This window comes from Perognathus longimembris, chromosome 19, assembly GCF_023159225.1.
Source record: "Perognathus longimembris pacificus isolate PPM17 chromosome 19, ASM2315922v1, whole genome shotgun sequence".
In the NCBI taxonomy this organism is placed as follows: Eukaryota; Metazoa; Chordata; class Mammalia; order Rodentia; family Heteromyidae; genus Perognathus; species Perognathus longimembris.
Window position 1 is genome coordinate 17,117,579 of NC_063179.1, and position 27,358 is coordinate 17,144,936.

Below are 27,358 nucleotides of genomic sequence, written 5' to 3' on the forward strand. Positions count from 1 at the left end.
AGAAGAAAAACATACAGGAGGGCATGAAAATAAAGCTCTTCTTTAAAATAGTTCTTCACGACTTCAGTTTGCTTGATTGTTATCCTCATGTATTATAAAATATAAGCACCTGAAGCCATTACAGTAACTCATGCCTGCAGTCTTACCTACTCAGAAGGCTGAGATCTGGAAGGTCTTGGGAGAGTTTCAAGGACTCCATCTTAAAAATAAAACTCATGGCACAGTGACATGTACCTGTCATTCCTGCCATATGGGAAGCATTAGCAGGAGAACCACAATCCTGGGTAGCCTAGGCAAAAAGTGACCCCCAATTTTTAAAAAACGATGAAAATGGACTGGAGTCAAAGTTCAAGTGGTAGAGCACTAGCCTAGTGAGTTTGAGGCATGAGTTTTAACTCTAGTACCACGAAAAATAGATAGGTAGGTAGATAGATAGATAGATAGATAGATAGATAGATAGATAGATAGATAGATAGATAGATATGTAAGTAGATGATAAATGTACACAGATGATAAATAGAAAGTTGTAGACAGATTTATAGATAATATATGTAAGTGGATTATAGATGTAAATGATAGATAGATAGCTTCCTTACTTCATGTGACTCTTTCTCTAGTGGTAAAGGGATGGAACATCAATGATGGTGAATGTCCTGCAAGAAGTATTAACTATACATTATTAATTATACAAAGTTTCATTATAACAATCTACACATGCATATAATTTACTTAGACAATACTCATCTTCTCTATTATTCTTTATTAACCCCTCTTCCTCTTTTCTCTTCTACTTCCTTAGTAGTTCCCCCCTCTTACTTTACTGTCTGTTTTTTGCCCTATGGTTCCAAATACCAGAGAAACACTTGATTGCATACTTGTTTTTGTGGACTAGCTTATTTAACTTAACATGATGATCTTTAGTTTCAGCCATTTCCCAGCATACGATATAATTGCATTTTACTTTTGTCCAAGTAAAACCTCTCTATATTTTTTTCTTTATCCATTTATTCATTGATGGGCCTCTAGGCTTATTATATCAATTGTCTGTTACAAATATGGCCACAAAAGGATACAAGTACCTCTTTAGTGAGCTGACTTTGATACCAGAAATGGCACAGCTGAGTCATGTGGAAGTTCTGTTTTAAAGTTGTTGAGGAATCTCCATACTGGCTTCCAGAGTGGATAGATTAATTTATATTCCCATCAGCTGTATGTAAGGGTTCCTTTTCCCTTCAATCTTGACATTATTTTTTTCATGATGACAGTTATTCAATATAATTTTGATTTGCTTTTCCCTGATGTCTAAAGATATAGAGCATTTCATAAATGTATTCATCATTTGTATGTCTTTATATGAAACACCTTTCAAAGCCAAGAACAGTGACTCACACCTATAGTCCTCAGATGCATAAAAGGCTTAGGTCAGGATATTTTTGGTTTGCAGCCAGACCTGCCCCCCACCCCCAAAAAAGGAAAAGTTTGTGAGAGTGCCATCCTCCATCTTAACCAATGAAAAGCTGGGTTCTATGGTATGCACCCATTATCTTAGCTATGCAGAAAACATAAATAAGGGTACCATGGCTCAAGACAGACTAGACAAAAGCAATACCCTTTTCCAATTGTGTTGAAATCAATAAAGGCTTGGAGGTATGGCTGAATTGGTAGGGCACCTGCATATAAGCATGAGGTTCTGAATTTAAACCCTAGCATGGCAAAAAAAGTTCCGTTTCATTGCTCATTTATTGACTGACTTACTTGCTTTTGTTGCTTAATTTTTTTTAGTTCTTTATACTAAATGTGAATTCCCAGTTGGGAAAATTTCTGGTAGAGCTTTTCCTCCCATTCTGTAAGCTGTCTTTTTGCTCTGCTGATTGTTTCTTTTGTGTGAGAGGAAACAGTCCCAGACAGGCTCAGGAACCGCAGGGTCATTGCCTGCAGAGAAGCATAGCTGATACCATAGCTGATAACGAGCTGGGGGGTATTCTAGACATGGTGAGGACTGAAACAACAGCCTAACTGCTTAGAAGTCAGAGGTCAATGAGCAGAGCACTCCGGTGTGTTACCTTGAGAGAGAGAGAGTGCTTTCCCTGCAGTAACCACCAGGCCATTTCTACTCATTGATAACTTCATGTTACCTAAAAGGAGGGGAAAAGGAATCATTTAAGGCATCTTAGTTCCAAAGCAAGAAAACCTAATTAGTGAACTCATAATCTTCTTTCCTACAACTTCTTGCCAGTATATCCTTGAGCAGGTCATGAACTTTCTTGAAATCATAATTTACTCTGCACCATTCAGGATGCTTGAGAATTGTGCATTTGAATAAGAAAGAGTCCCTTCTTCAAGCTACCTGCTTGTTTCATAAAGACAGAGTTCTAACATTTTAGATCCCAAATGGCAGTCAACATGCAAGAATACAAATCTAACATACTTGGGAGAAAACCACACTTTGGAAAAAGTCCATTAGGTCTCAAATGTCTGCATTTTATCTATTAATATTTTAATATTTTCCTCCAAGGCATAAATATCAAAGAGGAGGAAGAGGTGGCTAAGGGAGTGTGTGTGTTCTTAGAGTTAGCAATTGCTGAAGAGATTACACTGTAAAGTATAAAAAGTAGGATTATAGCCCGTGAGTTACAATGCCTTACTAAATCAATTTTTGACTGGGTTTCTGGCTCTCGGCATGATTTACCACTGGCTTTCGAAAATGAAAATGTTAGACTAAGCAGGAGCTGAGACTAATGCCACAGTCTGCCAAGACAAGAAGGACCTTGGCCATCAAAAGCCAAGCACAAGGCAGTAAACAATGCCTTTTTGGGGGGAATAACTACACGCAGTTAACAAACCAAAAAGGCATTTGTTTAATTTATAAAAACCCAAGTGAACAATAACATCTATTACAGTTTGTATCATTTGTGCCAATAGAATTTACAAATAACTTAGCCTGGAGTTTAGTATAATAAATACAAGGAATCCAAAAATGTTTATAGTTGTTGTGGGGAGTATTGCTTTGGCAATATGCTCCGTTGAGAGCAAGCCTACAGTTTGGAGATGGTCTGGTCAAGGGGCAATTTCTGGCTCTACCTTTAATGTGGAGTGAATTAATTAATCTCCCTGACCACATTTTCCTAATCTGAGAACATGAGGAGGAAATAAAGACTATCTCCTGGAGTCATTGTGAGGTTTTATTGATGTGACACACAAAGTATTCTTGCACAACCTGACACACAGCTTGTGTCAGTGAGAGTTTTCTTCCCTCCACTAAGTTTCTTGAAGGACCATATAAAGTTAGGTTCACCTTGAATTCCAGAGATGAGGAACTACCACTTCAGTTTTCTATTACTGCTGTAACAAATGATCACAACTATAGGGATGTAAACCAACATAAAAGTATCTTCTAACAGTTTTCAAGATTAGATGTGGGAAATGGGTTTCATGACGTATAAAATGTCCTTCCAGAGGTGACAGGGAGAATGAGTTGCCTTGCCTTGTCCAGCTTCCTAAGCATACTTACATTCCTTAGTTTTATAACCCCTTTCTCTGTCTTCAAAGCCAATACCATGATATCTTCAAATTTTCTCCTTCTCTGATTTTAACATCATGGTTCCTTCTCTGACTTTAACTTTCCTCTAGCTCTCTGCCTCAAGGAAATCCTTGAGTTTATACCTGGCTCACCTTGGTGATCCAGTCCCTATCTCATGCCCCTTCCCTAATCACATGCACAAAGTCCTTTAGATGTGTCAGGTAGCATAGTATCAGGTTATGGGAATGAGAACAGGAACTTATTTAAGAGACCCAATCCTGACTACCATGACTATTACAGGACTCACTTTATGTTCATTTAATAGTTAGCCTGGTACTTTTGACATTAAACCCAAGGTATTGAGTGTAGAAGGTAAATGTTAAGGGAAATTAATCGATTTCTCCTGCCGTTTGACTTAAAATCCTCTTGGTGTTAGCACTTTGTCAGAAATTCTCCTCCACATAACACAGTGTGTGTTTCAGTGGCTTTTAAATCTAACAGTAGATAAAAATGGAATTGAGAGAGGCCATACAGAATCTCTGGTTCTGAAATGCAGAGCTCCTTATTGCGTTAGTGAAATGTATTTTAAAAGCATCAAGATACACATTGAGAAGTTGAAAAGATTACCCGAACAATCTTTTGAACAATCTTTTGAACAGTCTTTTTGGGTGGATGGATGAATGGATACTCTCAATTTTGGGTTCTTGTTTGCATTCATTAATATCTGGAAACTTTCTTGATGCCATATTTGAGAAGGTGCTATTGGCATCTATTAGGTAGGACCTGGAGGTGCTACTGAACATCGTACGAACATCATACAAGGAACAGGACAAGATCCAAACAGTATCCAGAATGAAATGTCACTATTCCATGGGTTTTAAGAATAAGAAGTTCAATAGATCCTTGAAACTCAACACTAAAACAGCATAGCTCGTTAATAAAGGTACATAGAATTTAGTGCAAAGATCCAAGAATATTTTTTGTCAGTCATAGGGCTTGAACTCAGGCCCTCTGAAACTCTGGGCACTGTCCCAGAGCTTTTTTGCTCAAGGCTAACAGTCTACCACTTTGAACCACCATCCATTTCTGGCATTCTGGTGGTTAATTGAAGATAAGGGTCTCACAGATTTTGCTGCGCATATTAGTTTGGAACCACAATGCTCAGATACCAGCCTCCTGAGTAGCCAGGATTACAGGTGTGAACCACTAGTGCCCAGCTCAAAATTACTTTTTAAGCCCATAGTATGGCTGGGAATGCTGCTTAGTGGTAGAGTGCTTGCCTAGTATGCATGAAGCCCTGGGTTCTATTCCTCAGTACCACATACACAGAAAAAACCAGAAGTGGCGCTGTGGCTCATGTGGTAGAGTGCTAGCTTCCAACAAAAGAAGCTGAGGGACATTGCAGAAACCCTGAGTTCAAACCCCAGGACTGGCAAAAAAGAAAAAAAAACATAGTATGGACTTAATAAATTTCTAGTATTATTACTTTTCTAAATCCTAAGCAGAACAGTTACCAAATGGTGAATCATAGCAGATAATTCTTTCAAAATAAGACATCTCCATTGTTAGGCTATTTGTATTAGGTAGGAAATATCCATTTTTCAGGTCAAATGGAGGAAAACATGGGATACAGAAGCAGCTCTATCACTGCTCTTGCCAGAGAAAATAAGAGGTTTTTAAGTTTTTCTTAAATCTTTTTATATACTAAAAGGTGAGCCTGATCAATCAAAGTAAACTTGCCAGTCCCATTTGTAAAGTCGTCACCAAATATTGCTACCCTTGTGTGTAGGTAGCAGGCCCTGCTTCCATCCCAGCTCTCTTCTCCACTTTCATGGAAGGAACTGACTCTTCCTTCCACCAAAACTCACATGACAGGGTCTCTTGAAATCAAGGGATCTCACATTTCTGACTAGCAAACACACAGACACATCTCCTTTGGTATAGAGAGTGGGGGTAAAGCTGGAAGCAGCGTGGTTTGTTCCACCTTTGGTTTGGGAACCTCAGGGTGAAGAAGTCTGGTTTCATTCCCAGAAGCCTTCCTTGGCCTTTATAGGGGAGGATAGGAACAGATCAATCCCATAGATGGAACTGGCCAAGGATAGGCATTCCTGAGCAAGGACCACATGTACTGAAACAGGTAGACCTCTGGTTTCTATGTGGGGAGGGCTATATGGGAGAAGAGGCAGGATGAGACTAGTAACCTTGGACATGAGAAACCCAACATCAAGAATCTGTCTAGGAAAACCACAAATACCACTAAACAAAGTCATAGACAAGATACACTTGCTGGAGACTGGGGCATCAAGGACTGTTCTTGGATAGAACCTTCCAGCCCCCAAATGATCCACATTACATAGCCATGTACATACCTGGCTTTCATATACCCAGGTATCTTCCTGGACTGGTGAGAAACAGAAGGAGGAAAACAGAAAGACAGGTATTTATGTAAAGGTGTCATCTAAAGAGATCATCAGACAGGCCTTATTATGTTGCACTAAATTTTTGACTCAATATTCAACCTATATCAAGTTCTCAAAATTCACTGTGGCTAGGGCTTAAGGGATAAGCTATAATAATAATAATAATAATAATAATAATAATAATAATAATAAACTGACTCTTCCTTGTACATCTGAGTGCAGCGTGAGAAAATAAGTGACCCTACAACTCACTGGAAGCCGTGTTTCTATTTTTGCTGACTTTGTGGCTTTTTATTACCCCCAGGCACATATTCAAGGCCTCCTCTGATTTTCTCCCACACTGAACCTTGAAATCATGCCATGAATTCTTCTGATTGTTAAGTCATTTCTTCTCATCACAAACCTAAGTTTCTCCAAGAAGCCTTCCTAACCCTCAAAGAGCTTACATCTCCCCTGACTCCATCGTACAAGTCCCTTCTGTGCTGTCCCCCAGCATTTCATTTATCTTGTTATTCCTGACATTTCATTACAGGAATCAAATGTCTAGTTTCTGCTCCTCTTCGCTCTCTTTTGTATATGACTCAGCACTTCCAAGCCTAAGTTGAATGTGTATAAAAGACAAGTATTGGATGGTCTTTATGCATTGTTTTATGCAACTTTTCAGGCTAATGATCTAAAGAGTTTGGTGGTCTTGGTTGGCAGAGTTAAATTGTTTTACAGTGGAAAAATGTTTCTGTGAAATGGAGCATTTTTTATTCATTTCTGCAACAAGATGATAGTTGAAATATGGTTGAGGAAAATCTGACTGCTTTTCATCACCAACACATGACTTCTAACCTGACATTTATTACTGATCAGTGAACTCCATGTACTGAAAAAAACCTGGTCTGTTCTTGTGGAAAAATTCAGTGCAATTTTGTTTTATTATTTATTGAGATTTGGTCAGTAAAGAAAATTATTCAGATCTGAAGCAATGACTTGCATTGCTCCCTTAGATTACTCATATTCAACCATGTAATCAGTGTTAAACAGTAATTACTGAATTACCTGACAGCTTCAGAAATGCTAAATGTTCTTGGTATATAGAATTATGAAAATTGAGAAAGGAACTAGAAAACAGTAAGATGTATTGATCATCTTCTATGTGACTTCATCCTTCAAGGAAAACTGATATTTTATTCAAGCTAATCTCTACAGTATGTATGTATTCATTCACTATTTGCAGACATTAAGTGTTGAGGATCTATCACGTGCATGTTGGGTGGTGAGAATATAGACATGAACCAGGCAGATTTGGTACCTTCCTACACAAACAGCCATACAACAACTGTATAAAAAAGAAAGAAACAGATAAACAAACCAACAAAACATACTGGTGGCTCTGTGGGAGACAAATTGAGAATACACTAGAGAAAAACCTAACTCAGTCTAATGGCTTAGGAGACACTACCCTGAGACGATAACGATTAAGCATATCTGACACATGAGTCAGACTAACCAAGTGAAGATGCTACAAGGACTTCTGTGTTGAAGGGACCACATGTGGGGAAAGCTAGACATGAAAGAGACAAATATATTCCCAAGAAACTACAAGACATAGAGTATAGCTAGGAGAGGAAAAGTTAAAAGTCAAATGGTGACTGATGTTGTAAGTTGATATTACTCATCAAGGCTACACAAAATAACTTTATCCCAAGAACAAAGAGATGGCACTGGAGAGAATGCAATTAGAAAAGTGATGTCTTTGGAATTGTCTTTGGATTCACAAGCTCATCTTGTGACAGAGAGGAAAATCATTAGTCATTATGTCATTACTGCAATGTGAAAGTGAAGGACCTAACTACACAAGCCTAAGGGACACCAACATTTACAGGACAAGCAGAAGAGAAAGAACTGGCAAAGTTGATTATTATGGAAATTGCCTTACAGAAGTCAGAATAAAAACTAAAATGAATTCATTAACTTGCTGATTAATAAGAAAGTCAGAATTCGGACTCAACTCTTTCTGCTTTCAAAATCTAACCTCCGAATATGTCATGTTTACAAGCACAATAGTAATTTAAGGAAGGCTTTCACAGAGCTAGATCCTCTATTTTTGTTTTTGTTTTTTGTTTTGGTGGTGGTGGTGGTCATGGAACTTGAACTCAGAACCTGGATGCTATGCCTGAGCAATTTTTGCTGAAGTTCTCTACCACTTGTTCTCTACCACTTTGAGCCACAGTGCCACTTTCAGTTTTCTGATGGTTAATTGGAGATAAGAGTCTCATGGACTTTGCTGCCCAGGCTGGTTTCAAACAGCATTCTTCAGACTCAGCCTCCCAAGTAGCTATGATTACAGTGTGAGACACCAGTGCCTAGCTTTAAATGTTTTACACATACTAGTTTATTAATTCTCAGGGCAATATACTTGTAAACAAAGTATCATTGATTACGTGGTGTGCATGAAGAAACAGAGACTTGGAGACATTAAAGGAGTTCCCCAAGGTTACAGGCTAGTGAACAGCATGAATTTATACCCATCCCTTTCTCTTGCCCAGCCCATGCTTTTGCCATTATGACTTCACTAGTTAAAACAGTGGTTCTCAAGTAAGTGCTCATCAGAATTACCTACAGACTTCTTCAAACACAGATTGCTGGGCAACATTCCTTGAGGTTCTTCTGCTAATGTCCAGAAACCACACTTTGAGACCCACTGAGTTAAGAAAAAGGCATCAGTAGTATAACAACAACAACTAAACAAATAAAACTCTCAAAGCCAAAATGCCTAGAGCCAGACATGAAAGCGTTTTCCTGAGATTCTAGCTATGCAGGAGGCTTAGGTAGTTCAGGGTGGTCCAGGAAAAAACAACAGATCCTATCTGAAAAAGGACTAAAGCAAAAATGGTTATTAGGAACATGGCTTGAGTGGTAGATCTCCTGCCTAGCAAGTACAAGGCCTTGAGAGTAGCCGTAATACCACCAATTTGATGATGATGATGATGATGATGATGATGATGATGATGATGTTGATGGTGATAATGATGATGACTGAAGTAAGATATAGTTCTATTTCAGATTATAAGTTAGGGGCTGGGGATGTGGCCTAGTGACAAAAGTGCTTGCCTCATATACATGCAGCCTTGGGTTGGATTCCCCAGCACCACATATATAGAAAATGGCCAGAAGTGAGACTGCTGCTCAAGTGGTAGAATGCTATCCCTGGACAAAAAGAAGCCAGGGACAGTGCTCAGGCCCGGAGTCCCAGGCCCACAACTGGCCAAAAAAAAAAAAAAGAAGTCAAATTACAGGTTAGTGAGAATAGAGGTTATATGGGAACTCAGATATGGTCCATGTTGTTGTTCTGCACCCGTTGGGCATTGTCCTATAGGCCTGTAGTACACTCAGCTCTGACATTCTACCCTTCACAGTCACACATATTGCAAGTGTAATTGAAGGCCAGAGAGCCATGTGACCACCTGAAGGCACCAGAGAAGGAGTGCTATGGTTTGCCTGATAATTGTCCCCAAAGGCCAATGTGTTATAGGCTTAGTCTTTGACTTTTTAATGCTACTTTTTTATTATTATTATCTTTAAGTAGCACAGAGGAGTTGCCATTTCACAAAGCAGTTTATGAATACAACATACTTGATCAATACAACCCCTTTTGTAATGCAAAACCTTATTAAAAGGTATTCTCCAATCCCATAATCTCTGAAACAGAATCAGTTTCTAATCCATGCCCTGTACTTCAGAGTTCAGTTTCTTCCCAGCCTTCACAACCTATAGCATGTGCTTGCATGTGTTATATAGAAAGAGGCATAGATGGTTATGGACATCTATAAGTATGCTAAAATCAAGTGAGCCTTAATTTGGCATACCTTGACCGCTGATTTATTCTCTAATTTGAGGTGAGAGTCAAATCTGTTTTCCACAATGGTGTTTTCACTCTGATTTGATTGATTTCTCCACCTCAATCCAGGCATGTTGGGGTCAGCTGTGCCTTTAAAAGGCCACAGCTGTCTTGGCCTGTCCCCTCCCCTTCCTCCATTGACCGGAAGAGAGGCCCCCGGCCTCCAGGGGCAAGCACGTGTACAATGGTGGAGGGGACCCCAGAAACCCAATCCTTGGGGGGCTGGGCCTCCGCCCAACGTGGGGTGCCCCCTGACATCACTTGATGGACAGTTCTTGTGGCCAATCTGTTCTCCCTCTCTTGTGCCCGCCTTTGGGGTATATCTTTGTGGCTTCTCATTTGAATAAATCAGAATTGTACTGGGGAATCGTCCCAGAGACAGTCTCGGAGACCTCACACACTTGTGTCTTCCTTGGGCTGGCGAGTATGGGGGTCTCGCACCCACACGCGAACCGAGGCTAATCCGGGTCCCCGCTCCCGCATCTAATCCCTACTGGCTGGGGGAGACGTGAGAGAGTGAGTATGGATCCCAGACAAAAGAGATAGATAAGCCCAGGACCACTCCCCACGTGGATGGGGAGGGATAGAGCGAAGCCCAGCAATTTAAAGCCCAACATAGGCAGACGCCATTTTTCCACCACAACCATTCACCAATGGTTGTAGACTATCTCAGATAAGAACTATTAGTTTCTTACAGCACCATGATACATTTGTACCTTACCCTATACACATATTGGCTATAATCCACTGTTTTGTTTCAGACAAACATGACATATTTTCTCTCCAACCTCTTTTTTTGGCTGCTCTAGAGACCTCTGTGTGCCATCTGTAAGCTCTTGTTTAGACTCAGTATTCTGTCTCGATGCTCAGAATATTCAGCTTGGTCACTGATGAGGAAAGTGAGTCAGTGACACAGGAAATAGGAATAACACAACATCATTAACGAGTTTTATAGATCACTAAAAATCTATACAATTAATGTTATGCATTAAATTTGATTCAAAATTAAATTGTGAGTTAGCACATATGCCAGGTAGAAGGGATGCTGTGTCCCCAGGGCCACAGGCCAAGATGCTGTCACTAACTGGTGACATACTCCAGGGGACCAAGCCAGCTAATGCAAATGCCTTTATTTATTAGCCACGACACTGCATTCACTCAAAAAAGAGTGAGGCAAAAAAGAAACTGAGAAAATAATACCAGCCCCAAAGCTACTTTCTGACTCAGAATGCTACACATACGTTAGCAAAAAGAGCCACAGGTGAGATGTGACTTTTGGGGGTGAAAGGAGTGGATAATTTTTACTTGATGGTGAATCATTAAAAATGAGCCAGATGATTAAACTTAATGGAGCAGCCACATTAAACTGAAATTAGTAAAAAAAAAAAAAATGCCTCGGGCAGCCTACAACCTTTTATTTGTTGTTGTTTAACTTCTGTCTTTTACAGTGGCTGTGATGAATGACATCACAAAAGAAAAAAAATCCAATTAAAACCTAAGTGCTCAATAAACCCCTAATGTTTGGTTGTCGCCACTGCTTGCACAGACACTAAAGTCTTCTGTTTCTGCTTTTCCTTAAGAATAGACAAAAAGAATTGGCCCCTGGGGAGTTGAGCAAAACATAAGGAAAGAAGTGGGGAGGAAATCACAAGAGGTTTCTGTTACATGCATCCAGTCAAACCCAGGTAGTACCCTTTAGGGAGAAGCAGGGAGAAGGTTAAATTGTCTTCTTATCAGACAATGCCTGAATGAAGAGATGCATTTTCCCACTAGTTTTCAAATATTGATAAATCAGAATTGGTATCTGCCATGCAATCCCTGTTCCTTCTCTTTTTTGGCCTCTCCTCTGTGCCTTTATATCGTCTCTGGTGTTTGTTCTATAAGTCATCCAAATGGTCTCTCTTGACAGCAAAAAATAAGTTTCTGATTACTTTTACCTGAATAAATCTTGTGACCAGATGTGGTCTTCACCTACTAAGTGTGCAACAATTACATATTGAAAATGATGAAAGAACAGGCCAAGGAGAGTCTATAATCCAGTGGGATGCAGAATACAATCAATCATATGTAAAGACAGCAGTTGCCACCGGGCAGAAGAATACTGGCTTTTGATAACAGATTTTACCTCAGAGATATCCAGTGTTTATAAAATTGGGTTTTCTGAGTCTTCAAAATAAAGTTTGCAAAGTCAGAATAAGAGCAAAAGTATGCTGAGTGTGAACTAAAAGCTATTTATAGAAGCAACGTCTTGAAAGGGGCTTTATAATTTACAAAATACATAGCATGAAAGTTTATGTGGCAATTAATGTGGTATTTGTATATAGTCACTAATTAGATCTCCACAACAGCTCTGTAGTGCTATGGCTCTTGTTGTCCTCCTTTTACTGATAAGAACTGTGGTTCAGGGAGGCTAGTTGGCCATGCTATGGTCTTATACTTGGTGAAGGAAGGAAAATGACCAGGCCCCATGCCTGTGACTTGTATGTGGTAGTCCCTGCTCCTTCCCAGGCTGCTGGACCACAAAGCTCCCCTGAAGCAACCATCCAAAGGGCAGAGACATCAGATGCTTTACTCAGGAGTTAATGAAATGGCTTTTTAAAAGCACTTTTCAGTCATTAGGACCTGACAATGGAGAGTTAAACCTTCCCTGGTGGCTCTTTCTGTGTCATCTGAGTTTCAACGGTTCCTTAGCATATCACATTACACAAATCACCCAGGGCCCTTGTTTTACATTTCTTATTGCGTTTGTCTCACTTCTAAGCAATTTCCTCCCTGTTCACATTTGTCTTCCATTATTTCTGCCAAATTGCTTTCAAAGCTACTAATTGTATGAATAATATTCTCATTCTCAAACTCCTCAATTAGCTGCAGCTCTGTGGCATTGGACCCAATGTCTCCAAATAGAGGACATTGCACTGCCTGCTCTCCAGGACATCTTCTAAAATCAGAGTTTGCAGGCAGGCCTGTCACGTCAGCTACGTGTGATGATGGAAATCACGTAGACCAGAACCTCAAGTATCTTGACTCTACTCTCAAGAATCTTTCTCAGAAAATTAGTCAAGGGGGCCTACCTATAACAGTTATATCAAAAAAGGATGCATCAAACAAGAAAGTTCTACAAACCTAGAGTAAACAAATCAACTAGAGTTTCAAAGTGCATTCAGACATTTTCTTTACTATGTTCATAGATGACTCTAAACAATGAGATTGAATACTATGTATTTCCAAAACTTATTGAACCCCAAAACCCTTACCCTTTGTACCTTCAGTAAAAGACATTCCATGGAACATACTTTTAGCAAGACTGGTTGTATGATTTTCTAAGTCCCTTTTATCCCTGGGAATCTATTTTCAGACTTGTTTGTAGATACTACACAGAAACATTTCATTTATAACCAAGAGAACACATTACCAAGTGCTGGTAGCTCACACCTGTAATCCTAGCTGGAGAGTCTTTGAGATGCTTATCTCCAATTAACTACTAAATAGCTGGAAGTGGAGCTATGGCTCAAGTGGTAGAGTGACAGCCTTGAGCAAAAAAAAAAAAAAAAAATGCTAAGGGACAGATCCCAGGCTCCAGCCATAGTACCAGGCAAAGAGAGAGAGAATGAGAGAGAGAGAGAGAGAGAGAGAGAGAGAGCAACAGGTAGTTGTAACATAGTTCCTCTGCTTACATGGATGGCAGCTTTCCCATTAGTAATCTGTCTATATATCGCCGATGTCTATAATTCAGAGTTCTAAATGCCTTCCCACAGCAAGTTTCTAAATTTTCAGAGTATCTGAACACCAGTTTTTGTTGAGTGAGAAATAGAAATAGAATTTTGGAAATAACAATAACTGAAAACTGTAGAAATCATCTTCGGGGTAATGATAAGTTGACTATTTTCGAAGTTAGAATCACCGTCTTCCACTTGTACAGTATCCTAGTACTTGCTTAGTTCAACCCTTCACCCAGACCTCTTTCCCTGACGGGGAACCATCAGAGTTGTCTGCTTGATTACCTTCAGGAAGCTCACTGCTTCATAAGGCACACTTAGTTTTGACTGGCTCTACATAGTAGAAGGCCTTTTGTTACTTTCTATGAAAATCTGAATACTAAATGTCTTCCTTTTCCAAGTGACATTGTATGTTGTCTAGAGAGAGGGATTATTCAATACTGTTCATGGCAGAGCTGAGACTATGTGTCACATGCTGAAGTTTGCACATAAATGAACATCACATTTTCCCAGGAGCATCAGAGTCCCCATCATCAAACACCCAAGATGATCGCCTAACTTCCCTAAATTTGCCAAGAGAAAGAATAGAGCCTACATGTCTGTGATTAGAAAATCAAAGTCCTTCTGCAATAGTCTATGGCTTGTAGTATATGAAAAGGAGAGGGTGGGGGAAGTCTGGGAGTTATATTGAAGATGGTTTCATGGCAAACAGGCATATGCATCCTGGGGCGACATTGATCAAGATGCATTTGTAATTTTAAATTGTTATGTTGAATTGAAACCCCTTTGTACACTATTCAAAGATTGTTTTTAGTGACTGCTAAATTTACTCCAAAACACTATGGTTGTAAAGAAACCTGGTCATTAACAAATATCCTTTACTATGAGGGGTGTGTTAAAGGGGATTGAATGACAGTTAATGTAGTATGCATTGTGAAGACACGTGCTTGACTTCTACTTTCTTTAATTTTTTTTTCCTACACCAGTTACATTCAGATCAGGATAGAGGCGATGGATCACTTAAGTATATCCTTTCAGGAGATGGAGCAGGAGATCTCTTCATCATCAATGAAAACACGGGAGATATTCAGGCCACCAGGCGGCTGGACAGGGAGCAGAAGCCGGTATACATCCTTAGGGCTCAGGCTATTAACAGAAGGACAGGAAGACCTGTGGAGCCTGAGTCTGAGTTCATCATCAAGATCCATGATATCAACGACAATGAGCCAATATTCACCAAGGACGTTTACACGGCCACTGTCCCGGAAATGTCCGATGTTGGTGAGTATGATGTGATTTCAACCAAGAGCTGGGTCTCCTCCAATGTATTCACCAAATAAAGAATCTTGAGCTGGGTGGCAGTGGCTCACCCCTGTAATCCTAGCTATTCATGAAGCTGAGAGCTGAGGATCACCGCTCAAAGCCAACTGGGAGACCCTTATTTCAGGCTAATGTTCAGAAAACCAAAAGTGGTAGTGTGGCTCAGTATGATATAGCACTAGCCTTGAGTGCAAACACTCAGATACAGCGCCCAGGCCCTGAGTTCAAGCTCCACAACTGACAGAAGAAGAAGAAGAAGAAGAAGAAGAAGAAGAAGAAGAAGAAGAAGAAGAAGAAGAAGAAGAAGAAGAAGAAGAAGAAGAAGAAGAAGAAGAAGAAGAAGAAGAAATCTTGAGCCAAATCAACTGAATTAAAACAGTTTAAATGCTAACTTCCAGAGCTAGCATATTTGCCAAGAAAATTAGCATATATCCTTTTTTAAAACTACAGCTATGTTGCCTGTGTTTACTCTAGTCTCATCCTGTGGCTAGTTGTAAGGAAACTTCATTTGTCCTCATAAGGATATGAAAAGTGGCAGAGTAAGAAGGAAGGTAGAAAGGGGAAACATCTTTCCCATTTTACTTTTGGGGGCTGGAAGACATTATCTTCTCTATTTCTCTTGGTCCACATCATTAGACTCCAGCAAAGAACATCCCTAGGGCAAAATAAAAATCTAAATTTAAAGTCTAGCCTAAAGAACAGTGGTGGTTGTTTTAAGTAACTGTAAGTTTGAAAAAAGACTCCAAAAATAATTCTAATCCATAAACAATGTGCAGATGGTGGAAATTAAGAGGCATTCATGATATTAATAAGGTGAATTAACATTTTATGCACAATTTCACTACCAATTTTAAGTTTGTCTCATGTGGCTTTAATTGGTTTAAATGGAAAGCAGGTAAACAGGACTTAAAAAAGAAAAATTGTAGCATGTCACTCTTAGAAATGTTAAGATACTACCTGGGAGATAGCGACAAATTCTAAACTACTCAAGTAAAGGGGTTATTTTTATTTCTACTCTGTCAAATTCCAAAGGACTGAGAATGCATAATAACTTTGAAGTGAATCTGTCAGTCAGAAATCAGGGATGTTTCCAAATTCCAAGATTTGGAAAATATCCAGTCCAGAGGAGAATAAAATATAAAACTTCGTTATTTTTCTCATGAAGAAATCGCTCATCTCATTACTTGAAGTCATTTTGTTTAGCTAGGAAAATCACAAGCCATCACTAAAGCAAAAAGGGATTGAAATTCTTTTAAAAGGAAGGTTTGTTGGGTGGGAAGCTTTTTTCTTCCCTCTCCAGGTGGTAAAATGTAGAACTAATGACGGAGAGCTAGCCTTGTTGCCAGCAGCACCCAAAACAACTCTTAACCAGAAATGCAGGTCATGTAGCCCATACTCTTGGGAATTTTATTCACTTTTGAAGCCACTAAAGAATTAAATATGTATTTCAAATTTTGAGGATAGCTGGCACTAACCACTGATCTTGAAAAAGGAAATGTTTTATTTTGTTGTTTTGTTTTATTTGCATGCAGGCATAGTACTACTGATAGTCATTATTATTATGAATCAACATTGTGATATATAATGCTTTCTTTATATGTGTGTGTGTGCTGTGTATGTGTGAGTGTGTGTGTGTGTGTGTGTATGTGTGTGTGTGTAGTGGGACAGTAACAGAGAGGTAAAAACAGACATAAATTTGAAACTTCCCTAATAACCAGCAGTGTAGCCTTGGGCAAATTGCTTGATTTCTCTGATCCTGACTTCTTTGATCTTCCAGCTCTGTGTCTATAGGAAATAAATAATAAATGTCTACTTCTAAGGGTTATCATGAAGATTAAATAAGAAAACAGGTACAGAGCCTTCGTACAATATCTGGCAGCTAATGGGCACTTATAACAGGCAGTTAATCATATTAGAAAAGCAATCAAATTTTCTATTAATGCAAATAAGAAGTTAAGTATTTGTTGACTTCTATTAGCTCTCCCTCTAAAACCTCATGATGCTCTCATTCTCTCTTCTTGACAAATTACAAGGGTAGATGTGGTATCCCATGCGTCAGCATGCAACCTTCAAAACAGCCATACCACAACACAAGCTATTTGTTCCATATATGAAATTGGTTAGATACTACAAAAGCAATTTTAAAATTCTAATATCCCCTCGCTGGAACTTCCCTGCCCTTTTCGTGGATGCCATTCTAGCAGCACGCTCATTGCTTATCTGATAGGATCATCAAAAGCCAGCCTTAAAGAATCTTCTCTTTTTGGAAGTCATAGCTAATAAGTCATAAATAAAAGAAGTCATAAATAAAAGCTATGAGCCTTCTCTCCATGAAATCATGTAAACATTTACGTGAAAATTGTCATCAAATTTCAGCATAGGTAGGGATACTTTGAAAGTTATGAGGTGAGAATTAGCTCCAACATAAGTATGCTAGTCTAAAATGCAGTAGGCTTCTTTGTATATTTAACTGTGTATCTGGATAACAAATTCCAGGTGTTTAAGCGCTGCTAATTTCAACTGATTGCTGCATCTAATTCTTTTAAAGTTTAAGGTCTTTAAATCTCTTAGAATAATCAGATAGTGTGCCAGTACTGGGACTTGAACTAAGGGCCTGCAGATGGTCTTCTAACTTTTTCACTCAAGACTAGTGCTTTAACACTTGAGCCACAGCACCACATCCAGATTTTTGGTGTTTAATTAAAGATCAAATTTTCACAACTTCCCTTTCAGCCTGGCTTCAAACCTTGATCATCAGATCTCAGCCTCCTGAGTAGCTAGGATTCCAGGTGTGAGCCACCACTTCCCAGCTAGATAGATCTATTATTTAGGCTGGTAGCTAACAAGAAACCCAACTCACACTAGGTCAACCCGTAAAAATATTTACTAGTCACATTATTTAAACTCACAAGTAGAATAGGTTTAGGAAAAATATGAGTTTGGATCTAGTTGTTTCTTGGTGGTTTTCTATCTTATTCCTCCTTATCCACAGATTGATGTTTTTAAATTCACAAGTAGCTATAGCATTTGTGACTTCACTTCATCACCTTACAGTCCAGGACAAAAATCAAGCACACAGAATAACTAACAAAATTATGAGTGCCTCCCTGATTGGACAGCTTCTAAACTAATTCTTGTGGACAAAGTAATGAAAGATACTGATTGACTTAATTCTGGATAACTTAAAAAAAATTACTGCAGCAAGAGTACAGTCAAAGACAAGGACTATCGCTCAGTGGTAGAGCACTTACTGAACATGCAAGAGGGGCTGTGTTGGAATGCTAGCACTGCAAAAGCATGCATTGTACTCAGAAACTGACATGCTGAATTTAAACCCTTTTGTACAAACACGTTAAGATTGTAAAATCTATGAGCTGGGAGCTGCTTTCATACCTGTAATCCTAGCTACACAGGAGGTGGAGATCTGAGGGTCAAGGTTCAAACCCAGCCCAGGCAGAAAATTCTTTGAGACCCTTATTGCCAATTAACCACCAAAAATATGGAAGTGGAGCCATGGCTTGTGTAGCAGAGCTCCAGCTTTGAGCAAAAATGCTTCAGGCCCTGAGTTCAAGCCCCAGTTCCCAGCAAAAATTATATACATTAAAAAAAAATGAGAGGGCTGGGAATATGGCCTAGTGGCAAGAGTGTTTGCCTCGAACCCTGGGTTCGATTACTCAGCACCACATGTATAGAAAACGGTCAAAAGTGGTGTTGTGGCTCAAATGACAGAGTGCTAGCCTTGAGCAAAAAGAAGCCAGGGACAGTGTTCCAGCCCTGAGTTCAAGCCCCAGGACTGCCCTCCCCCCCCAAAAAATGAGAGTACAGACAAATCTCATCCTTAGAAATGCACAACATAATTATTTCAATGCTTCTCTTCAACCTAATCCTTGCAGTATTTATTAATATTGGCTCTCATCTCTTCAGAATAAAGAATCCAAGGTTGTTTTAAACCTCGCCTTTTTTACCATGATAGCTATGTAGAAAATTAAGAACATGCTTTCTTTTGGTCTGTGTATCAAGGAATTTAACAAGCCCTTCATTTGTGTTCAGTTTGCGTTTCTGTCATTCCAGGCACATTTGTTGTGCAAGTCACTGCAACAGACGCGGATGATCCAACTTACGGCAACAGTGCTAAAGTTGTCTACAGCATCCTCCAGGGACAGCCATACTTCTCAGTTGAATCAGAAACAGGTTAGAAGTTTTTTCCTGGCCTTCTTTTCTATGTGCTGTCATTTTAATTGACATGCTCAGCTGAGCTAGCATATTTTTAATAAAAAATAAAACAATCAGTCTGATTGAAATTTCCTGCATTTCTCTGCCAAACTGATGATCTATTTGTAAGCATGGCATCCAAATCCTTTTAGTCAAGAAATCTGACAATGAATCTTCCATCTACCATACCTACAATATACTCAGAAGAATTAAAAATTCCATTCTTTTTCTTGCAGGTTGAATTGAAACTAAAAGACTAACTCTTTCTGAGAATTATTAGGGCTGTTCACAGATATTCTGACTTTGCCATTACTGCAGCAGATTGCATCTCTCTAGTCTGTTCTGCAGCTAAGATGTATCCATGTGATTTATTTGGGCAAATAAAATGGGCTGGAATACAAGTCACTTCCAAACAGAACTTTGGAGCTGGTACACAGTCTGCTACATTCCTTTCCCTTGGCTGAGGCAGTCATGGAAACCATTGTTGAGATGGCATATTCGGCCTGCATAAACAGCAGAAGCCTGCAGAGCTTCTTGCTTGCTATTCAGTGTATAAGCAAAACATAACCTTTCTTTGTGTTAAGTCACAGAGATTTTGTATGGACTGTTGTCAAATTTTTTCACTAGCCTGTGGTAACTGATATAGATGACCATGGAATCCTTTTCTCAACATCTAATTTTTCTGTATTTTCCTTACCAAAAAAATCATACTATTTGAGATGATTTTTTGGTAGCAAAAGAGCATTTGTATTTTGTTTAATTCCGTACATATTTTTGCTGTCATCATTAGAGTCAAGTTCCTTTTATACATTTGTAAACATCCTTTGGTTTGACTAGAAATCAGAATCTTTCTAGGTTTTACATCCAGTTGAAAATACATATGCTAAAAGGTTCAATGAACTTGAACAGAATCCCAAGGAGAAAGAAAATGTGGCGTTGAAAAGCAATGGATATGAAAATTTTGAATAATTCTACTTGAAGGACAAAAGGCTAAGATGGTCTCCTATATTTAAATAATGAAGTTCTATTATTTGAGGAACAGCAAGCAGCTGCACTTTGAAACCAAGACCACTGGAGTAAAATTGACCTGTTGTCTGAGGTATTCTTGTTAAGAAGAAAAAAAAGATATTTTCAGCTTCATTAGTTGTTAAGCACTGGAATGTGTGACTGGAGAGAGTTATAAAACCTCTTTCAGTGATTTTAAAAGAAAACTAATTTAAGATAAACCCTATATAGGGATTAGGCAAACTCTGAGAAATTCTTTTAAGTAATTATTTGATAACTACCTAACAGTAGAAATAAATTTAACCTAACTTTTAAATGTTGGCTACTGCTGGGACCAGTTGAACTAATGCTCTCTTCCGCTTTCATCAAATCCTAAATTCTCAAAGACCATACAGGATGATAATTATAAGAAAACTTGTGTCATGTTTTCTTAATACCATAATTTTGTGGCTTAGAAAATCCACAGACTGTTTATTACTGTAGGTGCATCTGAGAAACCATTAGTCAATTCAATAGTGTGGAATTCAGGAATCTGTTCTTTCCTAGTGATTTACTCATAACACATCTACATGTCTGGGTAACTACCATAGTTTATACCCTTCTATCATGTGCCAAGTTAATATTTTTCTGTCCTCAGATAGCACTTAATATGTATACTACCTACAGTCTATACTATCATAGGATTGACTCATATTTATTTTCATTCTCCTGATATAATAAGCTTTCTAAAATGTATGTCTCCCTACTGTATAATTGTAATACCCTCTGGTATAAAGTCATCTTTACATCTTTACATCTGGTACATAGTCATCTTTATATCACTATGACATCTGCATGTTTGGCATACTGTGGGTGACAGTCTGTGTTTGTTTGCTTAAATAAATGAGTCTATAAAGTATTCTTAATGCATCCCCTTCCACTCCTAAATGTCACCACCACAGGTATCATCAAGACAGCTTTGCTCAACATGGATCGAGAAAACAGAGAGCAGTACCAAGTGGTGATCCAAGCTAAGGACATGGGCGGCCAGATGGGCGGCCTGTCAGGAACCACCACGGTGAACATCACGCTGACCGACGTCAACGACAACCCGCCTCGATTTCCCCAGAGTAAGAATGTTTCATCAAATGAGTTTCTTCAATGGGACTGTGTAAAATACTACCTTTACGAATATGTATATTCTGTTGTCGTCATAAATGTCAAAATTGGTGGACTTAGTAAGAAGTGGCACTTTTAGTAAAATTATTTAAATTAGTTGAAAACACTATGTATGCTCAGGAAGTGTGAACATTTATGTTTCACCATTGGGTAATTAGCTGACTGGTTCCAGCTATGGCTGCTGTTGAAAGAGGAAGATCTTTATTTGCTTTTTGCTTATTAAAAAGACGACCAGAGACATAAATTTGCTTCTGCAGAATATATGTATATAAGCATGCTGCTATTTGTCGGGAGAAAAAATACTTGATTTTATGTTTTGTAAACTTAATCAGGCATGTAATGTCTTTTAGAGGCAAGGAAAGGGCTTATGTAAGGAAAGGGCTTATCATTTTCCTGTTTCTAAAAACTGTGGAAATTACTACATTCTTAATCCACCTGTTATCCTAAAGGATTTTCTTTATGGGCAATTGTAACACTGAAAGTCATATAAAAAATCATCAACTCTCACAACTTGACAGGAAGTAAAAGCACTGTTCACCATACCACCTTAGTACCAAGCAGTGGGGTACACTCTTGCACAGATCCACTCAAGTAGGAACTGGTTTAAATGTAATTTTTTTCTTCAAGGAATAATTTATCTTTTGAACCATAATCCCCTGCAAAACTTACCTCAATTGGTAAACAGCAAACTTGCCTACACCATAGTAGCATTTTAAATATACATAGTTAGGAAATGGCTGAGTAGGGGATACGAGCTACTCTGGAAGCTGCTATTTGAAAATCTCAGTTCAAAGCCAACCTAGATAGAAAAGTTCATGAGACTCTAATCTCCAATTAACTAGCAAACATCCAGAAGTAGAGCTGTGGCTCAAGTGACAGAGCACTCTCTTTAAGTGAAAAAGCCAAGCAAGGGTACAAAGCTATGAGTTCAAGCCTGGTAGTGGCATGCCTGTGCATGTGTGTGCGCGCACACACACACACACACACACACACACACACACACACACTTAAATTTAAAAATTAAGATTGCCAGCAACTATGAGTTTCCCTAGAATGGAGATTGAGGGGCCACTGGGAAATCATTTCATTCTTCAAGTATTTAATTGGAGTTAACTAAATACAAAATATCCCATTCCATTCTATTCTTTACACAGATGGTGTAAGACTTGTAACTGAACAGTGCACCAAAGAGAGGAGGGAACCCAGAAAAGTAGAGATGGAAGTTGAATCCCCTAGAGAAATACTTAACTTAGTTTATAACTTTTACCCAGGATGAACCCAAAACTCAGGGAATGAATATTATCAAAGACTTGTATTTTAGTGCTGCTGTGTTTTTCCCAAAACCATTTGTTTAAATGGTTGACAACATGTAATAGATGAAAATGGAATTGTGGTGTTTTGGGTTTTTTTTTGGGGGGGGTGTTTTTTACTTATATCATATGTTTTTTAGTCTGGCCTGTCAGATCTCAACTGAAATTCACATGTAAATCTTAAACTAATTTTGCAACATAAAGACATTTTTTAAAAGGGTGTTTATCTGAACAAAACACACAGGTTTTGAATTAGTCATACAAAGATAAATATGAGAGAAAAAACTGTAAACAGGCTAAATACTGTCATGAAACTTAAAAGGAAATGTTAGTCAAAAGAAAACAAAATAAGAGCTTTCTAATTCTGTGGGTTCCTCTATATCCCCAACTGGCAGATAGGTGAACTCAGCAGCTGGGTGAAAGGCATCCATGTGGATTTATTCTCCAAACTGGCGTCACTTAGGTCCCCCATCTTCCACTAGGATTAGCAATGGCAGAAGGAACATGTGTAAAAGTACCCAGTAGTAGCTGCACATTGAAACTGCAGTTAAACTCTTTCCTTTTTGTTATATTACATGCATAGAGGACTTGGAAACCCTCTCTTCCTCCAACATTTCAGCCATTCTCATCCTCACACAACAAACTTGGATGCCCATACACAGGACACAAAGAGTGCTCTCCATTTACATGTCATGAAATAGAAGACATCCTTTGAATAATCATGAAAGCAAAGACATACGGAGAACAGAGCACCATTCATTGTTCCAAAGAAATCAAAGATCTCCCTCCATCCTTGGTAATGTCTTAAAGGATGGTAAGACAATGGCTTGTTTTAGCAGTCATCTCCCTTCACCCATGGTCTAGCCTCTTGTGGTTTCATGTACCCATTGTCAATCACAAAACGTCCAGAAATATTAAATAAGAGATTCCAGAAATAGACAGTTTGCAAGTCTCTAATAACTTTAATTACTATATATTATTACAAGTGTTCTAGCCTTCATACTTCATACTTATTGTTAATCTCTCACTGGACATAGTTTACAAGTTAAACTTTATCATCAATAACTATGTACAAGAGAAAAAAACAGCATACTGTATTTTTACACTGTATGTAAACTAGATACTATATATAGTATTTAGTATATATATGTGTGTACCTATACATATAGATACTTGTGTGTGCATATGTATTATACTATGTATATATGTACACATACATATATGTATATATGTATACATATATGTGTATATGTGTACACACATACACACACACACACACAAATACAGCATACTGTATTTAGAGTTTAGAACAATCAGCATTCCAGGTACCTATTGGGGATTTCGAATGAATCCCCTGTGGATAGGAGGATATCATTTACTGTAACCAAGGATGCTTAGCTTGTGTTTGATTCAAATCTTTCTGGTGACTGATAGGTTCATACCAATTTAAAACTCCTGAGTCTTCTCCACCGGGAACACCAATTGGCAGGATCAAAGCCAGTGATGCTGATGTAGGAGAAAATGCAGAAATTGAATACAGCATCACAGATGGTGAGGGCCTGGATATGTTTGATGTCATCACAGACCAGGAAACCCAGGAAGGGATTATAACCATCAAAAAGGTAATGTTGCATCTTGAATGTCATAAATGGACACAATTTTCTCTAGTTCCCAAGTGGCCAAAGCCAACCAACACCTCACATAAACCTTCCTTCATCTTTTTATTGTTCTAATTATTTTAATAATGCTGAAATATCTTGGGGGTTGGCTCTTAGGGATCTAAAACTAATTTCATGTATTCATTTATCTTATACTTACAATTACTTTTCATTGAGTCGCTGAAGTAAATAAATAATATAAGCAGGTGGTGTACATAAGAAAAAATAAGTGAAGGAAGTGATATCATCAAGCAGACAGAGCTGGGAGAGGCGCACCTACAAGAGAGGTCTCTCCTTTCTTGGAGGGGCCAGGTCACAGCAGGCAGAAGCCAGTTAGGAATCAAATGAACAGAATGGATAGCAAGCTGGCTGACCTGCTTTAAGGGAGAAGAGGATACAAGAGCTGAGCCAAATGACTTGTATTAGGCAAGGAAGACCACACAAAGGGTATAAATTTAATTTAAGCAACACAAATTTCCTGTGACTTCTTTAGTGATTTATGGAACACAGTGATAAATAAATCTCAAAGGTTCTGAATTTCCTGATTTCTCACCTGTGTACTTCTACATTAGATTACATCCCCAAGTTGTTTAGCACTCCAGAAGAGCATCTGAAAGTGTGGCAAATGTTCAAACCAAAGAAATGAAACCAGGTGCCTGTGGCTCCTACTTTTAATCCCAGCTATTCAGAAGGCTGAAATCTGAGGATCATGGTTTGAAGCCAGCCAGGACAGGGAAGTCCATGAGACTCTTATCTCCAAGGTGAAGTTGTAGCCCAAGTGGTAGTGGACCAGCCTTGAGCAAAAAAAGATAAAGGACAGAACCCAGGGCATGAGTTCAAGCCCTAGTACCAGCATGACTTTTTTTTTTATTTAAAAACTTTAAAACCTATGTGCTTCAAAGCTAACAGATTTAACTTGAATTAACTTTTTAGTGATTTGTCTTTCATCCTGTAGAGTGTCATAATTTCTCCCTCCTACACATACTGCCTTTTGCGAGTAAATACAAGCACAAGTGGATACAAATAACAAGAACATTTTTCTCCTAAAACCATGACTTAATACCTGAAACCACAATAAACCATGTTTAAGTGGCTCTCAGACCAATGTTTTACACCATAATATAATTAAGAAACCCATTAGTGTGCATTAACCTTTTTAATTTTCATGGTGCCTTATCAGATTTGAACTGAAATTTTGCCTAGCCAACTAAATCGTATTCACTAACATCTTGATTAATTGTATTTCTACTGAACCTCATCCTATTGTAAAACTAAAAGTCAGCAAAAAAAAAAAAAAGCTTTGCCTTCACTGTGTCTCCAAAAGCAAAGAAAAAATAAAAAGATTCATTCTTTGATAAATAATTACTTCCATGTCCTTATCAGGATATTGTTAGTAATATTTAATTACATCATGAAAAAAGTCATCTATTTTATCTGAATGAGGAAGAGAGAAGCATGATGCAGACCTGTGATTCTCAACTCCAGCTGCACCTTAGATTGCTGGAGAAGGTGCTTAAAAGTATAGTTGACTACCCCCCAGTCTAGGTATTTGGTTTAATAACCAAATCTAGGGCACCAGGCATTGGCAGAGTTTGAACACTCAGCAGGTGTAATGAAAGCCAGATGTGAGAGCATCTACAGACTAATCCACTACATATTGCTGGCTTACCCCTGGTGACCCCTCTGTGTAAGTATAGGAAAGCGATTTAAGGGAAGGCAATTAGCCATGACAGATTTCTATTCCGGCTTCCCTCCCTGCCCCGTGTGATGCTAGTACCTCAACATCCACTTTCAATCAACAGCAGGCATGGTTTCAGTCCACATCGACATCAGAGTTGAATGGTATCTGAACTCTTTCACAGCTTAGGTAATAGTTTCTCTCTTAATGATCTAGGCTTTAGAAAGAAAATTAATTATACCTTATCTTTGCTGCTTCTGCCCAAAATCGCACTAACGCATAGCGATTTCGCTAAACGTGTTCATTTATCAGAGATAAAGCATTCCTATGTTGGCTTTCTGTGTGCTGGCTGCTTTAAACATGTCACTTGTTCTCCAAAGCTCTTGGACTTTGAGAAGAAGAAAGTGTATACCCTGAAGGTGGAAGCCTCCAATCCCCACGTGGAGCCGCGGTTTCTCTACCTGGGTCCATTCAAAGATTCAGCCACGGTGAGAATCGTGGTGGAGGATGTGGACGAGCCTCCTGTCTTCAGCAAACTGGCCTATGTCCTACAGATAAGAGAAGATGCTCAGATAAACACCACAATAGGCTCGGTCTCAGCTCAAGATCCAGACGCTGCCAGGAATCCTGTCAAGTAAGCACATTTCTTCCATCACTTCTGTTTTCTAAATCTGTGGATTTCTAGTAGTGTGTGAGTTTAAAAAAGACAATTAGACAGTTGTATTTTTCCTGGAAGTCCATCCCTTTCATCTTCTGGCTCACTGCATAAACACTATTTTAGCAGCCGCCTAAATCTAACATATACAAAATTGGAAAGAAAAAATAATAATAATAAGATGAAGAGTTTGCTGCTTATATACAAGTAGCATAAAGTGAATGACTGGTGGCATTTCTTTAAGATTAAAATTTTTTGTTTATTTGCTAAGGTTTGAGATTTGTCAACATGTAGACTTGGAGAAACAAACAAACCAGGTGCTGGGCTTGAGGGCCTGCTTTTCAAGCGTAGGCAGAGAACTATCACAGAACACTTAGAAGTAGAATTATGCTCCATTTGGATGTATAATTTTTCCTCTTACAGATGTAAATAAAGAACAAGAATGTTTCATGATCTATGTCTGTGGAATCCTGGGGAAATTAATAGAGCAGAATTCAAATTAATGCTATGTAAACAAGCTGTTTCCTGTGTACTTTGCTGACACCTTAGCAATAAGTCATGCTGCAAGAAAGCTTCATTGCTCTTGGAGATCACTGACAGCTTGGGAATTCTAGAATCTTTTGAAAATCTTGGAGCCCGTAGCCAGCTTAGCTAATGAGGAGCATATCATTGCATTGATTATCCTCATTAACAAAGTAAGCAAAGTGCAAAGCTATAGGAACTCATGCCAGTGAGTCTACAAGTAAGTTCTGACCAGGGCTCCCACTGTGTACCAGGAATGGCCTGGCCACCAGGGAATACAATGGAAAATTAATAC

The 27,358-nt window shown here is 38.6% G+C and overlaps 1 protein-coding gene across 1 annotated transcript in view; it reads left to right on the plus strand.

Moving 5' to 3' along the window:
* Positions 1 to 27,358, plus strand: part of Cdh6 (cadherin 6) — a 134,339-nt gene that overhangs the window by 90,659 nt on the left and 16,322 nt on the right. Inside the window, exons 3-7 of the mRNA XM_048368535.1 lie at positions 14,532 to 14,826; positions 18,937 to 19,056; positions 21,024 to 21,191; positions 23,985 to 24,172; positions 26,267 to 26,520. Of these exons, the coding sequence (XP_048224492.1) occupies positions 14,532 to 14,826; positions 18,937 to 19,056; positions 21,024 to 21,191; positions 23,985 to 24,172; positions 26,267 to 26,520 (1,025 nt within the window). The remainder of the gene's footprint in view (positions 1 to 14,531; positions 14,827 to 18,936; positions 19,057 to 21,023; positions 21,192 to 23,984; positions 24,173 to 26,266; positions 26,521 to 27,358) is intronic.